General features: G+C 36.2%; 1 protein-coding gene across 2 annotated transcripts in view; it reads right to left on the minus strand.

Moving 5' to 3' along the window:
- Positions 1 to 918: 918 nt before the first annotated feature.
- RPGR (retinitis pigmentosa GTPase regulator) overlaps positions 919 to 17,680 on the minus strand; it is a 39,951-nt gene continuing 23,189 nt past the window's right edge. For both annotated transcript variants that reach the window (XM_071750873.1, XM_071750884.1), the window contains exons 8-14: positions 14,992 to 15,147; positions 14,382 to 14,506; positions 13,099 to 13,281; positions 11,248 to 11,413; positions 9,839 to 9,945; positions 7,948 to 8,013; positions 919 to 6,926 (exon numbers count right to left, since the gene is read on the minus strand). In XM_071750873.1, the coding sequence (XP_071606974.1) occupies positions 4,062 to 6,926; positions 7,948 to 8,013; positions 9,839 to 9,945; positions 11,248 to 11,413; positions 13,099 to 13,281; positions 14,382 to 14,506; positions 14,992 to 15,147 (3,668 nt within the window). In that variant the 3' untranslated portion in view covers positions 919 to 4,061. The remainder of the gene's footprint in view (positions 6,927 to 7,947; positions 8,014 to 9,838; positions 9,946 to 11,247; positions 11,414 to 13,098; positions 13,282 to 14,381; positions 14,507 to 14,991; positions 15,148 to 17,680) is intronic.

A 17,680-nucleotide genomic window follows, 5' to 3' on the forward strand; every position in this document is an offset into this window, starting at 1 on the left:
ACATTTAACACCTGTGAAAGGTGGGGTACAAATGAAGCATTATAAAGCTATAAATGCACCACTCTGAACTTGGGACATTCCAGCAGATTGCCCTGCAACTCACCTCAGGCAGAAAGAGCAAAGAGTCCTGTCTGATTTTTCAGCACTGGGACATTTATGAAAGCCAGACTGGTAATTATCTTTACAGTAAAGGTTTCAGAGCCCTGATAATAAATATTTTTGTAAGTATGGGGTTTTAAGGTAAGGGTATTAGTATTTTTTTTAATTATTAAAGCATGAGGTTGCCAAGCAAAGAAATTGGCACTATTATAAATCCTTAAGACAGTGATTAAGTGTACTTGCCTTTAATCACTGTTCTTTGTTTTAGGGTATTTGTCAAATGACTAGATTGACACCACAAATCCAATTAATAATAAGACTGCTTGCTATGCCAAGGGGTAAATCTAAAAGGTTTATCTTTGAAGGATGACTAAAGACGAGAAAAAAACCTAAAAGCAATGGAAACAAAAACTAAATATCATTTTCTGTGTGTTTCTTAAGGGCACTATTCTAAAGAATATCCATATACCTATCTAGATGAGACACTGGGACAAAAAAAAAGTGAATGAAAACTTGGGATTTTTTGTTACTCAGCATTTATCATACAAAGAGGACTATTATATGAATAAATATTTTCAGATACAATAGGAAATTTACCTGCTGAAATTTTCCAGGCATAAGAAAGAAGTTGTGCTACAGCATATTCAGGAGGAATCTAGAGCACCTTCATCTCTAACAGGAACTTGCAGCCTGCCCCCTGAAAGTAGATGCCTGTAACTCATGCCTGTTATAAAAGGCAGTGTGTGCCTATGTCATTCTGTGATCATGTGAGAGTGGGCAGGGGGATTCAAACTTCTGAGATTAGCTACAGAATTGTGGATGCTTACAAATTTCCAGGGTCTTGTTAAGATTTTATGGATGTCTAGTGCTGTTGTTAGCTTCTGTATTGCCACTCTTGATCTTGAATGTGTTGTGGTTGATTGCTGGTCAACTGTTATTAATAAATCAATGAAACAATTTGATCTTGATATGATTTAAACCACGTAGATGAACAGCTTTTCCATGTGACAATCATGAGGGAATACACCATGGAGAGGAATAAATGCTCTTTTTTTTTTCTAATACAAAAAACACAGAGACATCAAATGAAGGAACCAAAAAACAGACTCAAGACAAAAAAAAAAAAAAGGAGTTACTTCTTCAGATAATGTGTAAAATAAGCTAAGAATATGTTAAATGGGTATTCACCAGTAGCCACTGGTAGAAAATAAGATACTGAACTAGACAGATCTTTAATCTGAGCAGCTGTCTGTTGTTTTCTCTATTGCAGAATTATTTTTCTCTACTAAAAACCAGTTCAGGAGTACTTCTGCCATGTTGCCTAAGTACTGCACATAAATCTTTTTGTATCCCATAATAAATTCCAAGGACATACTGAATTTCCACAAAGCCACAAGTACCAAACTTCATAAACCAGTATGAGTCAAACTAAATAAAATTCCACTCATTATGCTAATAGAGTTCCAAAGTCCCCCCTAAGCCCAGAAACATTGGCACAGTGCACAATTTATGTAATGATTCAATGGAAAACCCTTCAAAGTCCTGCAGTTATGCTTTGCTTTTCCCCTGCCACAGGAATGATCCACAAAACAATGTAAAATTAGACCTCAATTGAATGAATTTTCATCCAGACAAAACAAAGAAGAGGAGATGCCCATAACCTGGCTTCCTTTACTTTCCCAGGAATCCTTATGCTATCAGCGCCATGTTAAGAGAGGAACAACAAATGATACCCATGTGCCCAAGCATTAAAAGCTACAGCCAAATGCTAAATGAAGAACCATTCCTACATGAAATCAGAAATCACTTGCTTCAAAGTGCTCTCACTTTTTCCTCTTCCCTCTAGAATGTTTTTCATAAGAAACAACACATTTTTTTTCATGGCACCTTTTTTTTTTTTCCTAAAGCTGAATTCTAGAATACGAACTAACTATGGCATACCCAAGAAAAATGGTTTTAGGCCTACAAAATACTTTTCAATGTAACCCTAAATTTAATTACAGTAAAATCCTAATGTTTCCTAAGAAAGATAAAGTAACACAGCTGAGCTCCACCTACTTCCAGAAGTATTTTCGTGGCACTTCTGTGATAATGCAGTATTTTCTGCTAAATAACTGAGGACTTCATTGGTACAGAGTGCTGTTTTCTTGTGACCTGCATTTAATGGTTAAAATGTTCCACTCTATCAGAACAGGAGGATATTTCCCCTTTTTCAAAGACTTACACATGCTGATGCAAAGTCATTGTATTCCAGAAAATTCCAAAGCTTAAAACAAACTTCACAGAGACAAAATATAGTCAATGGACTAAATTTTTGTTACAGATGGGGTATATGGCACATGACTGAAAGAGACCTTACCTTCAAATGTGGTCTGTGCGAGGGGTGACTGAGGTAAGAAGGATCAAATTAGACTACAATCTACTGGCAAACTATTAATCTACCACAGCCTTTTTAGAAAATAAATTCTGGAGACATTGTGTCAAAGATAGTTTAATGCCAGTATCTTACAAAACAACATGTAAAATGTTTCATATCCTCAACATAAATACTAGTTTCATTAACATTTTTATTGCATGACATTTATTAATTTTGATTCGCTGCTTCTCCCACCCTCATTTTCAAATAGGATTTAAGTAACTTTCTTTCTAGAGAATGTCAATACTCAGATCTGTTTACTGAAACTTCTCAGCGCACTCATAGAAGTTAAATAAAAATGCTGTTTGATGAGTCCTTGTCCATTCTTTTACCCTTCTTTAACCACCAATAGTTGAAAAAGTAACGCAACATCTTACAAAGCCACAAAAATAATTTGCAAGATTTGTTTGCATATCTTAAGTAAACTCCAGAAGCATTAACATACTTCTACAAAAAGAATTCATATTTTCATGCCACATTCTCTACTATTCCATCTGGTTTCTTAGTTTATTACATCATTTGCTTTCTGGAGATCACAGAGGTAATTTTTAGGAGAGAAACCCACAAATCTTCTCTTAATGAAGAGAACCTTAGACTCTGATCCTGAAAACATACATACACTTCACACTGCAACAAAGTGTATTCCCATCCTTGAGAACCTTGGAGCTAGATGACTAATTTAGTCTCTTGTAAATACATACTGAATATTGTGCTTATTGCATGATATACACAAATAATTAATTCTTTACATATGTGTATTTCCAAATTTTTCATCATTTCTAATCACCAAATGTGGCAGTCAAAAATTAACCCTAAGCAGATGGAGTCTGTCACTAATTTAAACCACGCCAGATTCCGAGACTTGTATTTGTCTTTTTGCACATATTTCTGTGCTGGCACCAAAATAAGAAGTCAGCCTTAAGGCCTTCCAAAAAGCCCAACCCAACATTTAGCCAGGCCTGCATTTCTATTTACTTCCCACCTACCAACAAATTTGGCAACTTGTTAATTTACAGAGTACACAAACATTTTACAAATATAAGAGCAGAAGATAAGCAGAGGAGAATGAATACAGAGTGATACCAAAATTTAAAAAATGTGTACCTTTGATGATTTACTGACACTCATATAAGGCACATTTATAAGTTATTGTGCAGCTGAAATTGATGCATTACCTTACCAAGTCTGATTCAAAGGCAAAGAAGATTACACTGTTACAATGTATAATTCATGTTGTCAGCATGACATTATAATTTTAGAGACAAACATTTTGCCTCTTGAGCAATTATTTTTTTAACTGTGTCATACATGATAAAGATGATCGTGTAAATGACTTTATCAACAATTTATAACATTCCTCTCATAAAAGCTTCCCAAATCTAAACATTTTCTTCATTTCTTTTTTTTAAGAAATTGGCACTTAAAGTGTATGTATAATACTACAGTTTGACTACATTAAAAACAACTCTTTTAAGTAATAAAAATCAATTTACCATAGTTCCAAAGTTTGCTGAATAGGATTAAAATTTATCTCCAGTAGTCTATGCTACTTCAGTGTTAAATAATGAGGTAGTACATTGTTCCAAAACTGTTCTGAATTATGTAAACCATTTCCTATGTGCTGTTTGGACTTAATTTTTTGTTTAGAACTGTTTGGTAAAGCAGTACTTTCTGTCTTCTCTGGCTTCCTGGTCTTGCTTTTCTTTTGTGGAAGCTTATTAATATTGTTTTTTCTTTTACTTTTTGTTTTTTCCTCTTCCTCTCCTTCCTCCTCTTCCTCATTCTCTTCCTCCTCTCCAATGTCCCCTTCCTCCTCTTCCTCTTCCTCCTCTTCTTCCTCCCGTTTTGCTTCTTCTCCCTCTTCCCCTTCTTCTTCTTCCCCTTCTTCTTCTTCCCCTCCCTCTTCCTCTTCTTCTTCCCCTCCCTCTTTCTCCTCTTCTTCTTCTTCCCCTCCCTCTTCCTCCTCTTCTTCTTCCCCTCCCTCTTCCTCCTCTTCTTCCTCTACTCCCTCTTCTTCTTCCACTCCCTGTTCTCCCTCTTCTTCTTCCTCTTCTCCTTCCACTCCCTCTTCTCCCTCTTCTTCATCAACTGTCTCTTCTTCCTCTTCTTCTTCCTCATCTTCTCCCTCTTCTTCTTCCTCCTCTTCCACCCCTTCTCCCTCTACTTCATCTTGTTGTTCTTCTTTCTCTTCTTCATTTTCCCACTCTTCTTCCTTTTGTTCATCTTCCTCCCAGTCCTCCCCTTCTTCTTCTGGCCCTGCTCCTTCCTCTTCCTCCTCCTCATCTCTTTCCTCCTCCATTTCAGCCTTCCCCTCTTCTTCCACTCTGTCCTCCTCCTCTTCTTGCACTCCAGTCTCCCCCTCTTCTCCTTCTTCTTCCACTCTGTCCTCCTCCTCTTCTCCTTTCACTCCAGCTGCACCCTCTTCCCTTTTTTCTTCTGCTTCAGCCTCCCCCTCTTCTTCTTCTTCCACCCCAGCCTCCCCCTCTTCTTCTTTTTCTTTGACTCCAACCTCCCCCACCTCCTTAGTTCTATTTGCATCTTTCTCCTCCTGTTCTTCTGCAGACATCTCTTCTTCTTCCTGCTCTGTCAATGATTGTTCAAACTCCTCTTCACCCTCTTTGTCTTTTTCATTCTTGCTTTCTTTTTCTTCATTTTCCTTTTCATCTCCTCCTTCCTCCTCTGCCTCAACCTCATTTTCTTCCTCCCTCTCACCCTCCTTGTCTTTTTCATTTTCCCTTTCTTTTTCTTCACTTTCCTTTTCATCTTCTCCTTCCTCCTCTGCCCCTACCTCATTTTCTTCTTCCCTCTCACCCTCTTTGTCTTTTTCATTTTCCCTTTCTTTTTCTTCACTTTCCTTTTCATCTTCTCCTTCCTCCTCTGCCTCTACCTCTTTTTCTTCCTCCCTCTCACCCTCCTTGTCTTTTTCATTTTCCCTTTCTTTTTCTTCATTTTCCTTTTCATCTTCTCCTTCCTCCTCTGCCTCTACCTCATTTTCTTCCTCCCTTTCTCCAGCTTCATCTCCTTCTTCACTCTCCTTGTTTCCTCCACTTTTAACCTGCTGCTCCTTTTCTGTTTCCATGTCTTCCTCTTTTGCATATTCCTCTTCCTCCTGCACATCCTCTTCTCCCTCACTCAGCATTTCTTCTTCTTCCTCCATTAACCTGCCTTCCTCAGCTCCTTGCTCTTTGCTATCTTCCTGATTAATCTCTCCAGTCTTTTCTCCACCCTCATTCTCATTGTCTCTTTCAGTCTTTGATTCCTCTTCATTTTCTTCCTCATTTTCTTTTTCCTCTTCACTGTCACCTCTTTCTCCTGAAACTTCACCTCTATCTTTAATCTCACTCTCTTCTTCCTCCCCTAGCTCACCTTCACTGGCAACATTTTCATCTAGTTTTTCTTTTTGACTTTCACCCTTTTCACTGCCTTCACTCTCCTGCTCTTGATTAGATTCCTCCTCATTCTTAATTCCTAACTGCCTGTTGCCATCAGATTTAGCTTCAGAGTTTGTTTCTCCCTCATTCAGACTTTTTATATCACTCTCTTCTATATATCCTCTCTCACTGTTTGTAGCTTGCATCTCCTCAATCTCACTGTCTTCTTTTTCTAGGTCCAAATCTTTCACATTTTCAGTTTTCATTGCTTTCTGGATCTCTCTGTCTTCACAGTAGTCCTCTTCTTTTCCCCTAATCTTGTGTATGTATTTTCCAAGACCATTACTATTTTCCTCAGATGAAAACGAAGACATAGTTAAAGCTACTTGTTTTAAAAAATGATCCTTCTTTTTAACCCCCCTCTGCTCTTCACTACTTTCTTCTCCTCCAATGCATTTTTTTCCACATTTATCAGATTTTTCAACATCCTTTATTATGTTTTGACATTCTATTGTTTCTTGACTTCCTTGATTTTTAACAGGATTGTAATTTTGTACAATTAATGACTCTGTCTGGGGCTGATCCCTGGATGCAGAAGGAAGTACTTCTATTTTAAGGGACTGCTTAAATTTAACAGCTTTTGCCTTTTTATCGGAAGAATTTGCTTCCTCAGTCAGAATCTGGTTTTCAGTGGGAAGATTGTAAGTTACTTCCTCTCTGAAAACATCAGGGGTTTGCACATATGCTTCTTCCCTTTTCACTGATCCACATTTGTCCCTAGTAATCTGCTGAACATCCCTTTTCAAAGTATTAACATTTTGTGTACGGTCAGATTTTGCTTTTATTGTAATTCTTTTGGTTACAGGCTTCTCTAGAAAGGCACTACTTTTTTCTAAATCTTGTCCCAGTAATTCTGAAAGTGAAGGCTGCTTTTGTAAAGAGTCAAAGTCTAAATCTGAGCCCTTCTTCACGGAATCAGAATCCTTGTTTTTTATCCCACCCTTACCATCTCTTTTCAGTTTCACATTTTTATTGTTCTTCTATTCCACATGAGAAGCAGAAAATTAAAAAGAGAGAAGGAAAGCATTAAGGACAAATGACAACAAAAGAAAAAGGTTATAAAAGCATCTGAACAACAAAAGAAACAATCTGAGGAGACTAAAAGACAGAATAAAAGCTACAGTCTTTCACATGAAACATGAGTTAAGAAGCGCATAAATTAGAAGAATGTAACATTCTGTTGATGATACATGTACTGTAACTCCTTTTTCACTATCCAAGCACTTGAAGTGAATGCAAGAAGAACTATGCAGCCAATATCATGTCCCATAAGCTCATGAACATGGACTGTGTGAGGCTGTGCCAAAAGAAGGAAAGAACTACACCTTCCTCCACCTTTCCCCTTGGGAGGTGTTCTGATGCACTCCCTGTTATGCCTTTTCTGTAAGTCTGAAAATCTGCTGCCTCTCTGCTTTAAATTTGTTACTTATTAAATAAATTCTGCAAAATATTTTACATTTTTAAAAATATAAAATAAAACTATAATGAAAAATATCAACATGCTGAAACGCTCATGTTACTTTAGGAGTGAAATAGAAAGGTAATACAAAAGCATTTTAATTTCAAAGTTAAAACCAGTATTAAATATACTTTAAATATAGTCCATGGTGAATTTCTGTAAATAAAATCTTTACTTACTTACACTGTGTCCCCAAAGTCAATGAAGATATTTTAATACCAATAAACTAGTAGAAATGTATGTTATCAGCATAAGTTACAAAGTGATTATGGTAGTCTTTTTTCCTTACAATGGTGAAGTACTATATATTCTCATTTCAAACTATGTTGGATATGACGAGTTCTATGAGCATGAAGAAATTCACTCTGACTTTCGTCTGTTTCTTAGAATTTTACCTCATGGATACTCAGAAAAGACGGATAAAATTTGCTGAGCTTTTTTAAAACTCAAAGCAAAAAAATCAAACTCAAGGATAATACAAGAATTGTAGATCTTTTAAACACCAGTATAACTATACATGCACATATAATTAGTTACAGTACCTTTTGTTTTTGGAGCGGTGACAATTTTAAGGATTGGTCACTGGGATTCAGTTTCATCACATGTGTCTGCAAAGAATAAGATCTCTGTTATACATAATAAAAAATAATAGGGAAAGCAGCAGCAAAGACCAACTAAACAGAGCTATTACAAATTATATGAACATATTAATACCACTGCAGTTAGGTTGAGATAAATCTGTATGATCATTTAAATCCTCTAATTCACTTCCACTCCCTCATTTACTCCTTACAGTAAATGATGGTAACCAGCTTAGATGTCAACATCTAAACTGTCTGTGGAGACTAAAAGCTACATGCCTCCTTGTACAGCCCACAAGCACATTTTAGATCCATCTTACACCCACCCTGAAGTTGTTGCTACAAATGTAACACCTTACTCTATTATCATCCCTGCCCTCAACATCCCTTTTAATTCCACTGCCCTGAAAGAACATGTTCATTGAAACATTGTACAGCACAAATTTTAATTGGAATCTAATGCCTGTATCTCTTCTACATAAATCAAAAAAAGAAGAGGCAAGGCAATGTAAAATACTACTAGCTGGGCAAGTAGTGAGATTTTGGCCAACCCTCCTCATATACTGAAAATGACAAGTTAATCTTCTCTGCTTCTGTTTGTTAACTGCTTATAGTGTGACCACCATACTCTTTCTCAACAGAGTGAGCGTGGACAGTTCTGGTTTCTGACTCCCAAGAACTTGTATCATCAATATGACATTAAAAATTTTTCTTCCTCTTGTCACACTTGTCAGTAAGATGCATGTTGCCACAGGGTAGAAAAACTGAAACTATGCTGTAACATTATTTACACTTGGATTCAAGAAGAGGAATCATTTTTCTTTGTATTTTGACAGGTTTGCTCGACAGACTTTTCTCAAATTTGCTGTTTCATTTGGATAGATGTTCTAAAATCAATCCATAACGGGTACTAAAACAGAAAGAAGGAAGTCTAGCACGGAAAGTGTTCAATATATTGTAAATAACAGGTCAGCAAATTAATGAAGGCCATGTGCATCACATCTGAAAGAATTTTTTTTCTTGTAAATGAAAAAAGTTTTATATAATATGCACAAACAGCTGGTTAAATTACTAAGTACTGTTAAGTAAAAACAAGTAACAGTTCCTGTAATCTTTTCAATCCCTCTGGCACAAGTGACAACATATCCTGAGCTGAGTCCGCAGTAAGGAACCCATTTGTTTCCATTCCATTGAAGTTTTAAAAAAAAAGACAAAAACCAAGAAAAAGACAAGACAGAAAACAAAAGAACACTGCATTAAGGCCAGGACATGCCCTATCTGCCAAGAGAAAAAGATATTTTGGAAAGGTGCACAAGTGATAAGGTGAACATATTTCTTAAATAAAAGAAATATGTAGGAACATGCGTGGGGATCACCAAATAATCAAAATGTCTGCATTCTGGTTTTCCCTTTAATATGATCCACCTGTACTAAAAAAACTCTTCAAGGAACAGGAAAAGACAGCTCTCTGTTTCATTTCCTGCAGTTCTTCTCTTGGAAATCATCAAGATGAGGAAGGTCAGAGACAAGGATCACCATGTGGCATCCAGCATCCTTCTCCTTTTCTTTCCCATATACAAAGCTGAAGTGTGGGGAGGGGCTGCACTATATGGACTGCTTCAATCTGATATTACACCAATATTTGGAAAATGAAAATAAACATTACAAGTGATGATGTGAAATCTATGCTCCTTTAACAGTATGTCAACATTTTTTTATGCCACATATGATGTTCTGGGATAGGACTTCTGTAAAGGAGTTCCATACTAGAACTTTAAACAAGATTTACCTGCTTTACTCTTCTCCTGAAAAAAAAAAAAGGAATCACAGATTCATTAGTGGAATATATTACCATATTTAAGACGTCAGTAGTATCTCCAAGGTTTCTGTCATCATTTTCATTATCTGAATCTTCTTCTGCAGAGCTTTCACCAGGTTTATCTTTTTGATTATTCTCTTCTGTAAGGTAAAATTGGGGAAGTAAATAAAATAGGAACAAGCAAAGAGAACATCTCAGTCCTGTAAAACAGACGATCTCAATTGTACTAACACAGGACTGAGTCCTGAGATTCCTTAAACCTCCAGACTAAGAGACAGCAGAAACAATTCCACCCCCTTTTTGTCAGAATTAATGTTACATTAATTACATTATGAGGTAACTTAGCAACCTGGCCTTAGTGCATTGTAGATCTCTGACCATTTTTGCAGGCTTTCTAAGTACAAATGGGGCCATGCTTATTATCCTATAATCTCTTTAGTAACAGTGTACCAAATAGACTAAATTCATCACAGTCATATTTTGTACATTGCACATTATCTGTGGAATGGTTGGAGAGACAGTAAGTTTAACTCCAAGGCAGCACTATAAATATGTACCTACATAATTTTCAGGTTCACCTCAGGTTCATCAGGTATATCACCAGCTTCATATGGCAATACCCCTGAAGTTTTAGGCCTCAGAAGACAGTAAAGCAATTAAAATTTCACTGTATCGCTTTCATCGAACCAGAAATGCTAATGGACATGCTGGCAGCTTTACAAATAATCATCATCATTCTAACTGAATTAATTACTTTCAAATTGGATTTGACTGTCCAATAAATCTGAGCTAACTTTAACACAGCATTGCTCTTCCCAGGAAATTATACAGACCCAGGAACCCAATGGAGGGTTTGAATGAACTGCTCCAGTGAATCTGTGCAGAAGGCCAGCACTGTATTTACTATCACTGATATCCAGGCTTTTGCATTAGCTAGAATATTGCAAATCCTTATTATCATAGATAACAGAGAGTGAAGAGTACTTTTGTATTTCCAAAAGAAGATGGAAACTCCTATATGAATTACACAAATCCTTTTTATTCAAGGTCTTTTGTATAACTTCTTGTCTCTTTACAACTATTCCTATTTTTTTTTCTGTAATTTTTTTTTTTAATGAAACTGCAGAAAACAATTACTAGTGTTATAGTATTATTGTGAAGTAAGATTTCTGCAGGCTTGAGGAAACTCAGGTACAATGAAGTTGTTTTTCTTTTCAGCTCTCCTCTAAATCTTTAAGCATGCTTTTCAAATGTGAACCAAGTGTGAGGCAACTTCTTGTATGCATTTCTCAAATTTCATGTCTGTGTTCTACCAAAATCTCTTGAGGGAAGACTGAAATTAAAGTTTTTTGCATGTTCAAACTAAGCATTTATTAATGAATTATGTGAGCCAAGCTAAAATTATCCTCAGAGAACAGCTACAACATGTAAGGACACTTTACCTTTTCTACGGTCCCTGTTCTCCACAGGTCCAGGTTTAGGGACGCTTACTGCAGAAAAACTAAAGGGGGTGGTGTTGCTAGTCACAGGCAACGAAGACTTTAAGAAGCTTTCTCCCAGTGGAGGCAGAGTTTGTGCCATTCGAATAAACTGTTCTGGTGACTTTTCCTTTAGAAAATTAAAAAACAAAAAATTGAGAGTAAGAGTAAAAGAATAAAATGTAAGCAATCTCTCATACTTAGCACTAGCATTGTCCTTCAGTTAATGATACAACTTAGCATGCAAAGCACAAACCAAAGTTATGGAGTATTATAATTATTTGTAAAAAGTGGAGACAAATAGTGGTGCATTTTAGGACATTTCTACATAACAGACATAAGCATGTCTGTTAAAATGCAAACAAAGGATAAAAAGAATTTTGATTTTTAATTAAAATGAAAATGCTAGCTTTTCAAATATATATTTGTATAAAACAGATGTGCTTTTGTGGAAGTTAGTTTTCAGATGAGTAAGTAAAACAATCCAACCCATTGTGCTGCTAAAGAAATTACAAGGAATGTGTAGTGGAAATCAAGGAGAAGAAATTATTACTTTCAGTAGTTACAGAATCAAAGGATCATTTTAAGGTTACTGGGAAACTTTTTGCTTTTATAAACTATGAACTTGCTTAATCAAGGACACAGAGGGAACATCAAGAAGAGTATGTTTCACTTAAAAAAAAAAGTTTTCAAGACATTTTTCAAAAATAAAACAGAAAAGGTTCTACATAAAAAATAACAAAAAAAACAAAACAGGATAATAAAAACCAAAAACACCCAAAACCAAAACAAACAAAAAACCCCCACAAAAATACTCAAAGCAAACAAAAAAACCCACACAAAAGACCCCTGAGACTTCTTCACAGAAATAAATAACTGAAATCTGAACAACATCTATATTTTCCCTGCATCAATTTTGGGATGAGGGTTGATACCTATACTTCTATTTATAAATTATGGCAAGGGTTAGGATTAGGGGGACCCACAAAGTTCTCAGCTCCATGGACCATACAGCTGAAAAATGTATCCCAAGGGGAGCACGGCACTGCACCAACAGAGCTCCTGCCAGACCTTTCCTACCTACACCAGCCATGGTGCTGAGCACGTCTGACTCAGCCCCAAAATCCTAGTAGGGTTAGGGTTAGGGTTCAGGGAGCCACAAAGTGTACAGCTCCAGGTCCACTGGTGTTGCAAAAGAAATGCCTCAGAGAGCAAGGGGACTGGACCAACATTGCTCCTGTCATGCAATTCTAATCTGGACCAACCATGGGGCCAGGGACCTGCCCTCAGCCCCAAAATCCAATTAGGGTTAAGTTTGGGGTTCAGGAAGCCATAAAGCCTCCCGGTCCAGGGACACTGGGGCTGCAAAAGGTATGGTAAGGGGACACATGAGTTATGATAGGGCTTACTGTAGTCTCTATGTTGGCAATAAAAGAACTGTTAAACACTAGTAATACATTGTTCACTCCAAAATAAAATAAAGAAAATATGTAATTTGTAGAAAGAAGAGGTTCAGGTTCTACTTTCAGATACATGTAAATGAAATGGAAGAAATTTCATTAGTTGATTGTTTCAATATAGCCTTGACCTATATCCAACATTTGATAAGAAAGCACCCAAGTCTGCACTTTGCATTAATTATACTTTAAAGCAAAGGAAGGAGCAAGTAACTAACTTTAGAAAGACACAAGGATTGTCCATCTCCTCTCCAATATATATCTATTTATCTGCTCGTTATTTCCTATAATTTTAGTTAAAACAGTTATTTTCTTTCCTAAAACAAAGCTAACAGCTCTAAAACAGTTCTGGATTTACCCTCTCCCGACGACGAAGTCGTGCTGATGTGAGCTGTAATGTGTTTGTTAGCTGGGAGTCTTCACTCATTTTAGAGATAGTAGCAGTCAAATGGCCCTCATATAAATCTTCCAGGAGTACTTCTTCAGCTCCTTTCGTTCTTGGAGCAGCAAAAACTAGCATGTGACAACCACCACAAGCAACCTATAACACCAAAAAAAGGTCTGCTTATTTCTAGGGACTTAAACTACAAGAAAAACATAGTAAGAGATGTTAAATGGCTTAAAGTTTAGCTCCTAATAGTGTCAGCATGATAAAAAGGACGTAATTACAGTTATTAATGACTAGTGATCTAGTGATCTATATTAATTTTTCTTACTTAAATACAACATATTTTATTGTTCAATATATTGTATTGAACAGAACACAGGATACGTCTATCAAATTATTGATACAAAAGAAAGCAAAGATATTTCAGCTGATTTTGAAGGGACTGGAGCTAATTATTTTGATGCAAGTCAAATGTAGGCAATACTGATAACTTCAGTAATATAAGCCTAAGTATTTTATCACAAAATGCTAGGCAAAGTCCTACACCCTCCAATAGACAAAGCATAATTACATGAAAATCAGAGATTTCACTTTATAAAAAGTGTAAATTGTTCACCACTTCTGATAAAACTCCCTTAAACTCCAAGTCCAGCAAACAAACAGAAGTGAGCCACAGGCCTTTGTCCCAGATTTTGCTCAGTCCTGAGTCATGTTTGTATTTTTTATGCTGGCAAGTCTGTGATATTTACTTCTTATACGCCACAGCCAACAGATGAAAACGATGCCCATAAAAGATAACAGTATTATCCTTTCTTATCTAAGTTGGATTACAAAAAGCAGCTCTTCAAACTAAGATTTTACAAATATCTCACTGTACAAATAATGGTCAAAATAAAAGGGATGTCACTCCAGTGTTTACAGAATAAGTTATTAGTTTCCACCAACTGTCAACAAGCTAAAAGCAACACACATTCTATTTTACAAGCTACTACCAACTCTACAGCACAGCACTACAGAATAAAACACTAAAAAGCAGTCTATATGTTTGGTCCACGACAAGTACATTTAAACTAAATTAACAATGTGATAAGTAAATAGTTTGTTTTTCTTTTGTGTTGTCTATTAACTAAACGTTGTAGAAAAAATAATCCTACAGTAAGATTTCAACTCTCATTAATAACACATTAATAATTATTTAATTTCATAAATATATCAACTTTTTGATGTCTGAAAAGCATAAACAGAGGTTTTACCAAAAGGACTGTGAACCTCAGGAAATTATAACACAGAGTGGGATCAAACTGATTGGTAAAATTCTCTTCTCCAAGACCTAACTTGCCATGTCGCCCATCTCCAAAAGTAAACATGAGGCCATTCTCTGTATAGAGGAAAAAAATGATGGTATTAATAACAAAGACTCAGCACAAAACCCTTACAAAGCAACAGGCCATGCAAGTAAGGAATATTTCTCTTCATGAAATAAAATCTGAATATTTAATTTCAGATTTTCAGCAGACATTATGATGTGAAAATATGCGTATCTTCAGACAACATACTTTTGGGTGTTAGAGTTAGTCCAGAAAATTTGGAGGAAAAAATGACAACAAGAAAACATTAAGATTGAAATAGTATAGCAAAACAAAGGCTTCTAAACAACAATACTTTTTAGAGAGGCAGAACTGTGCATGGCAGGGCTGTGAATAAAAAACTCCGAATGTCAAATCTGCCTTTCTCAGGAGCTCATTTAACTTTTAGAACTACTAAGTCTGCATATGTCTTCTTCTACTGCTCATTTTAAGTGAAAAGTTTTTAGAGTATAACAGAATTATTGGAATTGCATTTCAGGTTTTTTCACTTACATACCTGCAATTACAGCAGTATGATTTTCCCCACATGTAATGTTACGTATTCTGTGCTTCCTCAAGTGTTTCACAGACTTTGGTACTGAAGTTTCAAAAATAAAAGTACCGTGTCCCAGCTGCCCATACTGTCCAAGTCCAAAAGTATACACATCTCTTTCTGAAAAGGTACAGGCAGTTAACAACAAAGATGCTGATATGTACATTATAATCTGCTTTCTATTAGCCAAGCAAAAGTCAAATGACATCACATAAAAAAGCAGTATTTTATCAATTTAAAAATTTACCAACTTAAATTTATCAATTCATAACAAAATAAAAACCAGAAAATGGGACACTAAAATATATACAGAAAATAATTCTGAATGGTTCACTGTGCAATATATTATGTAACGTAACGACAAAATAACCCACTGATCACATGTACACAAAATATCACCAGACAAAAAATAGATGGGAGTTTACTGCAATTAATTCAAGACTGCAATCTTTCTATATATGTGTGTTTTCAATTTGTGTGCAAGAAGAGATTGGAAGAATAACAGAATAGGTTTCAATATTCTGTTCAGCTACCAAATCAGCCCCTGCATTAAATACAGACAACACAAAGCAACTGTTATCTTCTGACAGAATAATAATATTTCCACATTTATATTTTGTTCATTTAATGGATTGTGGGTTTTTTGCCAGGAAAAAGAATGAGAGCTTGCCCAAAGCAATAAAGATTCTTGGTATGTCCATCCCTGGCACTCTACATGGGAAGACTCTGAAGCTTGGAAATCTTGATGAGATCGTGCTCGAATAGGGAAATTCAAAGATTTATACTCTTTGGGGGAAAGGACAAGTTTTCCTGGAATTTTATTCCCTGTCCTCTTTTCTGGTAAAAGATTGAGGGACAAAAAATATTCTACAACAAGCAAAAAGAACTGAGACTTGGGAGCAATGTCATTATATCACTGTCATTAATATGGTTGCAGAGCATGCTTGGTCTTGCTGCACAGATGCCATCAGGTCAAGAATCTCACCACCTTCTAAAGCAAGAGAGGAGTGGGTATCTGCAGCTGAATGTGTGGAACAACAACCAATGGAGGATCTTTGATTTTTGAGAATTTCTTTGTGTAAAGGAAAGCAGGTCACTGGAACAGCAAAGTAAGTTTTAGTGCTATAGAAGTAGCTTATTTAGTAGTTATAATGGTTTCAGAACTTGCCAACAAGTTCTCAGAGGAGCCACAAACTGGAGAGGTATTAAAATCCAATAACATTACCATTCCCTCAAAAAAATCCTTCCCTACTATCAGGGAAAAAGAAATCAGAGAACAGACCAGATTCTTTATTCCTACCAAAGCACACATACTAACTTACATTGAATTTTTATTTCAGAGGAACCATAATGAAATACTGTAACACTACGTCTGGAAATGTTCCTTCTAGGACAGGCCCTTTCTGCCCCTTTTCAGATGTTACATGTTAAGATGTCACGAATTCATGCCATAAAAAAAAAAAATCCCAATGGTCTCACACGTTTTCATGGTAGATGAAAAATACTGAGAAAAGCTGTTTTGTTTTTTTATTATTATTAAATGCTTTAGTAAAGCTCCCTCTACTGGAAATTTCAGTGCTTGAACCCAAAACCTTCTCGGAATTTTTGGAAAGGAAAACGGTAAGAAATTTTTTTACAATCTAGACTTTTTGCACAAAAATCAAGAAACTATTCCTAAAAGAGTTTTCTCTGGGCAAATGAAAGTCACCTTTCTCTTACTGTCTTCAGTCCCAGCAATGATATGGTTGAGTGAAACAAATAAAACACTCTGCTTGCAAAAGGGCAGATTTTGTTCCCCCATTTTTCCTCTTCAGTCCTCATTTGCACTGTCTCTCTTGTTCACTTGGCTACTTGCTCATCCAGCTCAGCTAAGTAAGCCATATTTTGCTTTTTTTTCTGATAATAGTTTCCTGTAGAATGGTGAAGTCAGCACCAGAGTGGTCCATGGGGAGAGGAAAGAGATGGCCATAGCAGCACGAGGGAAGCAGAGCTGCCTCCAGAGCATCAGTCAGTCACGAGGAAGGCTCAGACATCAACAGCACTCAGAGGAACCTGCAGAAAAGTCCTGCCTTGGCTTCCAGGAAGGAAGTTCCTGAGAAAAGCTCTTGGAGGATGAAGAGAAATGGTTTCAAAGCTTGCACAGAAACCAATGGCTACACTGTTCCAAGTGAATTCCAGCACCTGAGAGATGGGACTGCTTCCCCTTCCTACATTTTCTTTTTCATATGAACAGGCATATTTCCCTGTAACTGCCTATCTTCCACTTTTGTAGGCATCTTCTGTAGAATATACCAGCTCTTTCATCTCCAGAACTGTTGTTACTATCAATAAAATAGTCCTAGGCAAAACTCTATAAAACTTTCAGATTTTTTTTAATACATGCTCTTTGCTGAAAGAACTGAGTGATCTCCAAGAGTGTTTTCAAGATTCATGCATTCTTGCTATGTATTTAATTAAGGCTTAAGACAAATTTTAAATCCCACAGAAGAAAACCAGAAACAGAGAGGTATGCTTGTATCTCTCCACATAGATTCCTTTCCCTTCAACATTATTATTGTTGTCGTTACTATTATTATAAAAATTATTATTAGCAATACTACTTCTACTGTTATGTCAATAGACTATTCATGCTTACTATAGCTTTATTTTTAAA

Source organism: Heliangelus exortis, chromosome 1 (assembly GCF_036169615.1).
Source record: "Heliangelus exortis chromosome 1, bHelExo1.hap1, whole genome shotgun sequence".
NCBI classification, from domain to species: domain Eukaryota; kingdom Metazoa; phylum Chordata; class Aves; order Apodiformes; family Trochilidae; genus Heliangelus; species Heliangelus exortis.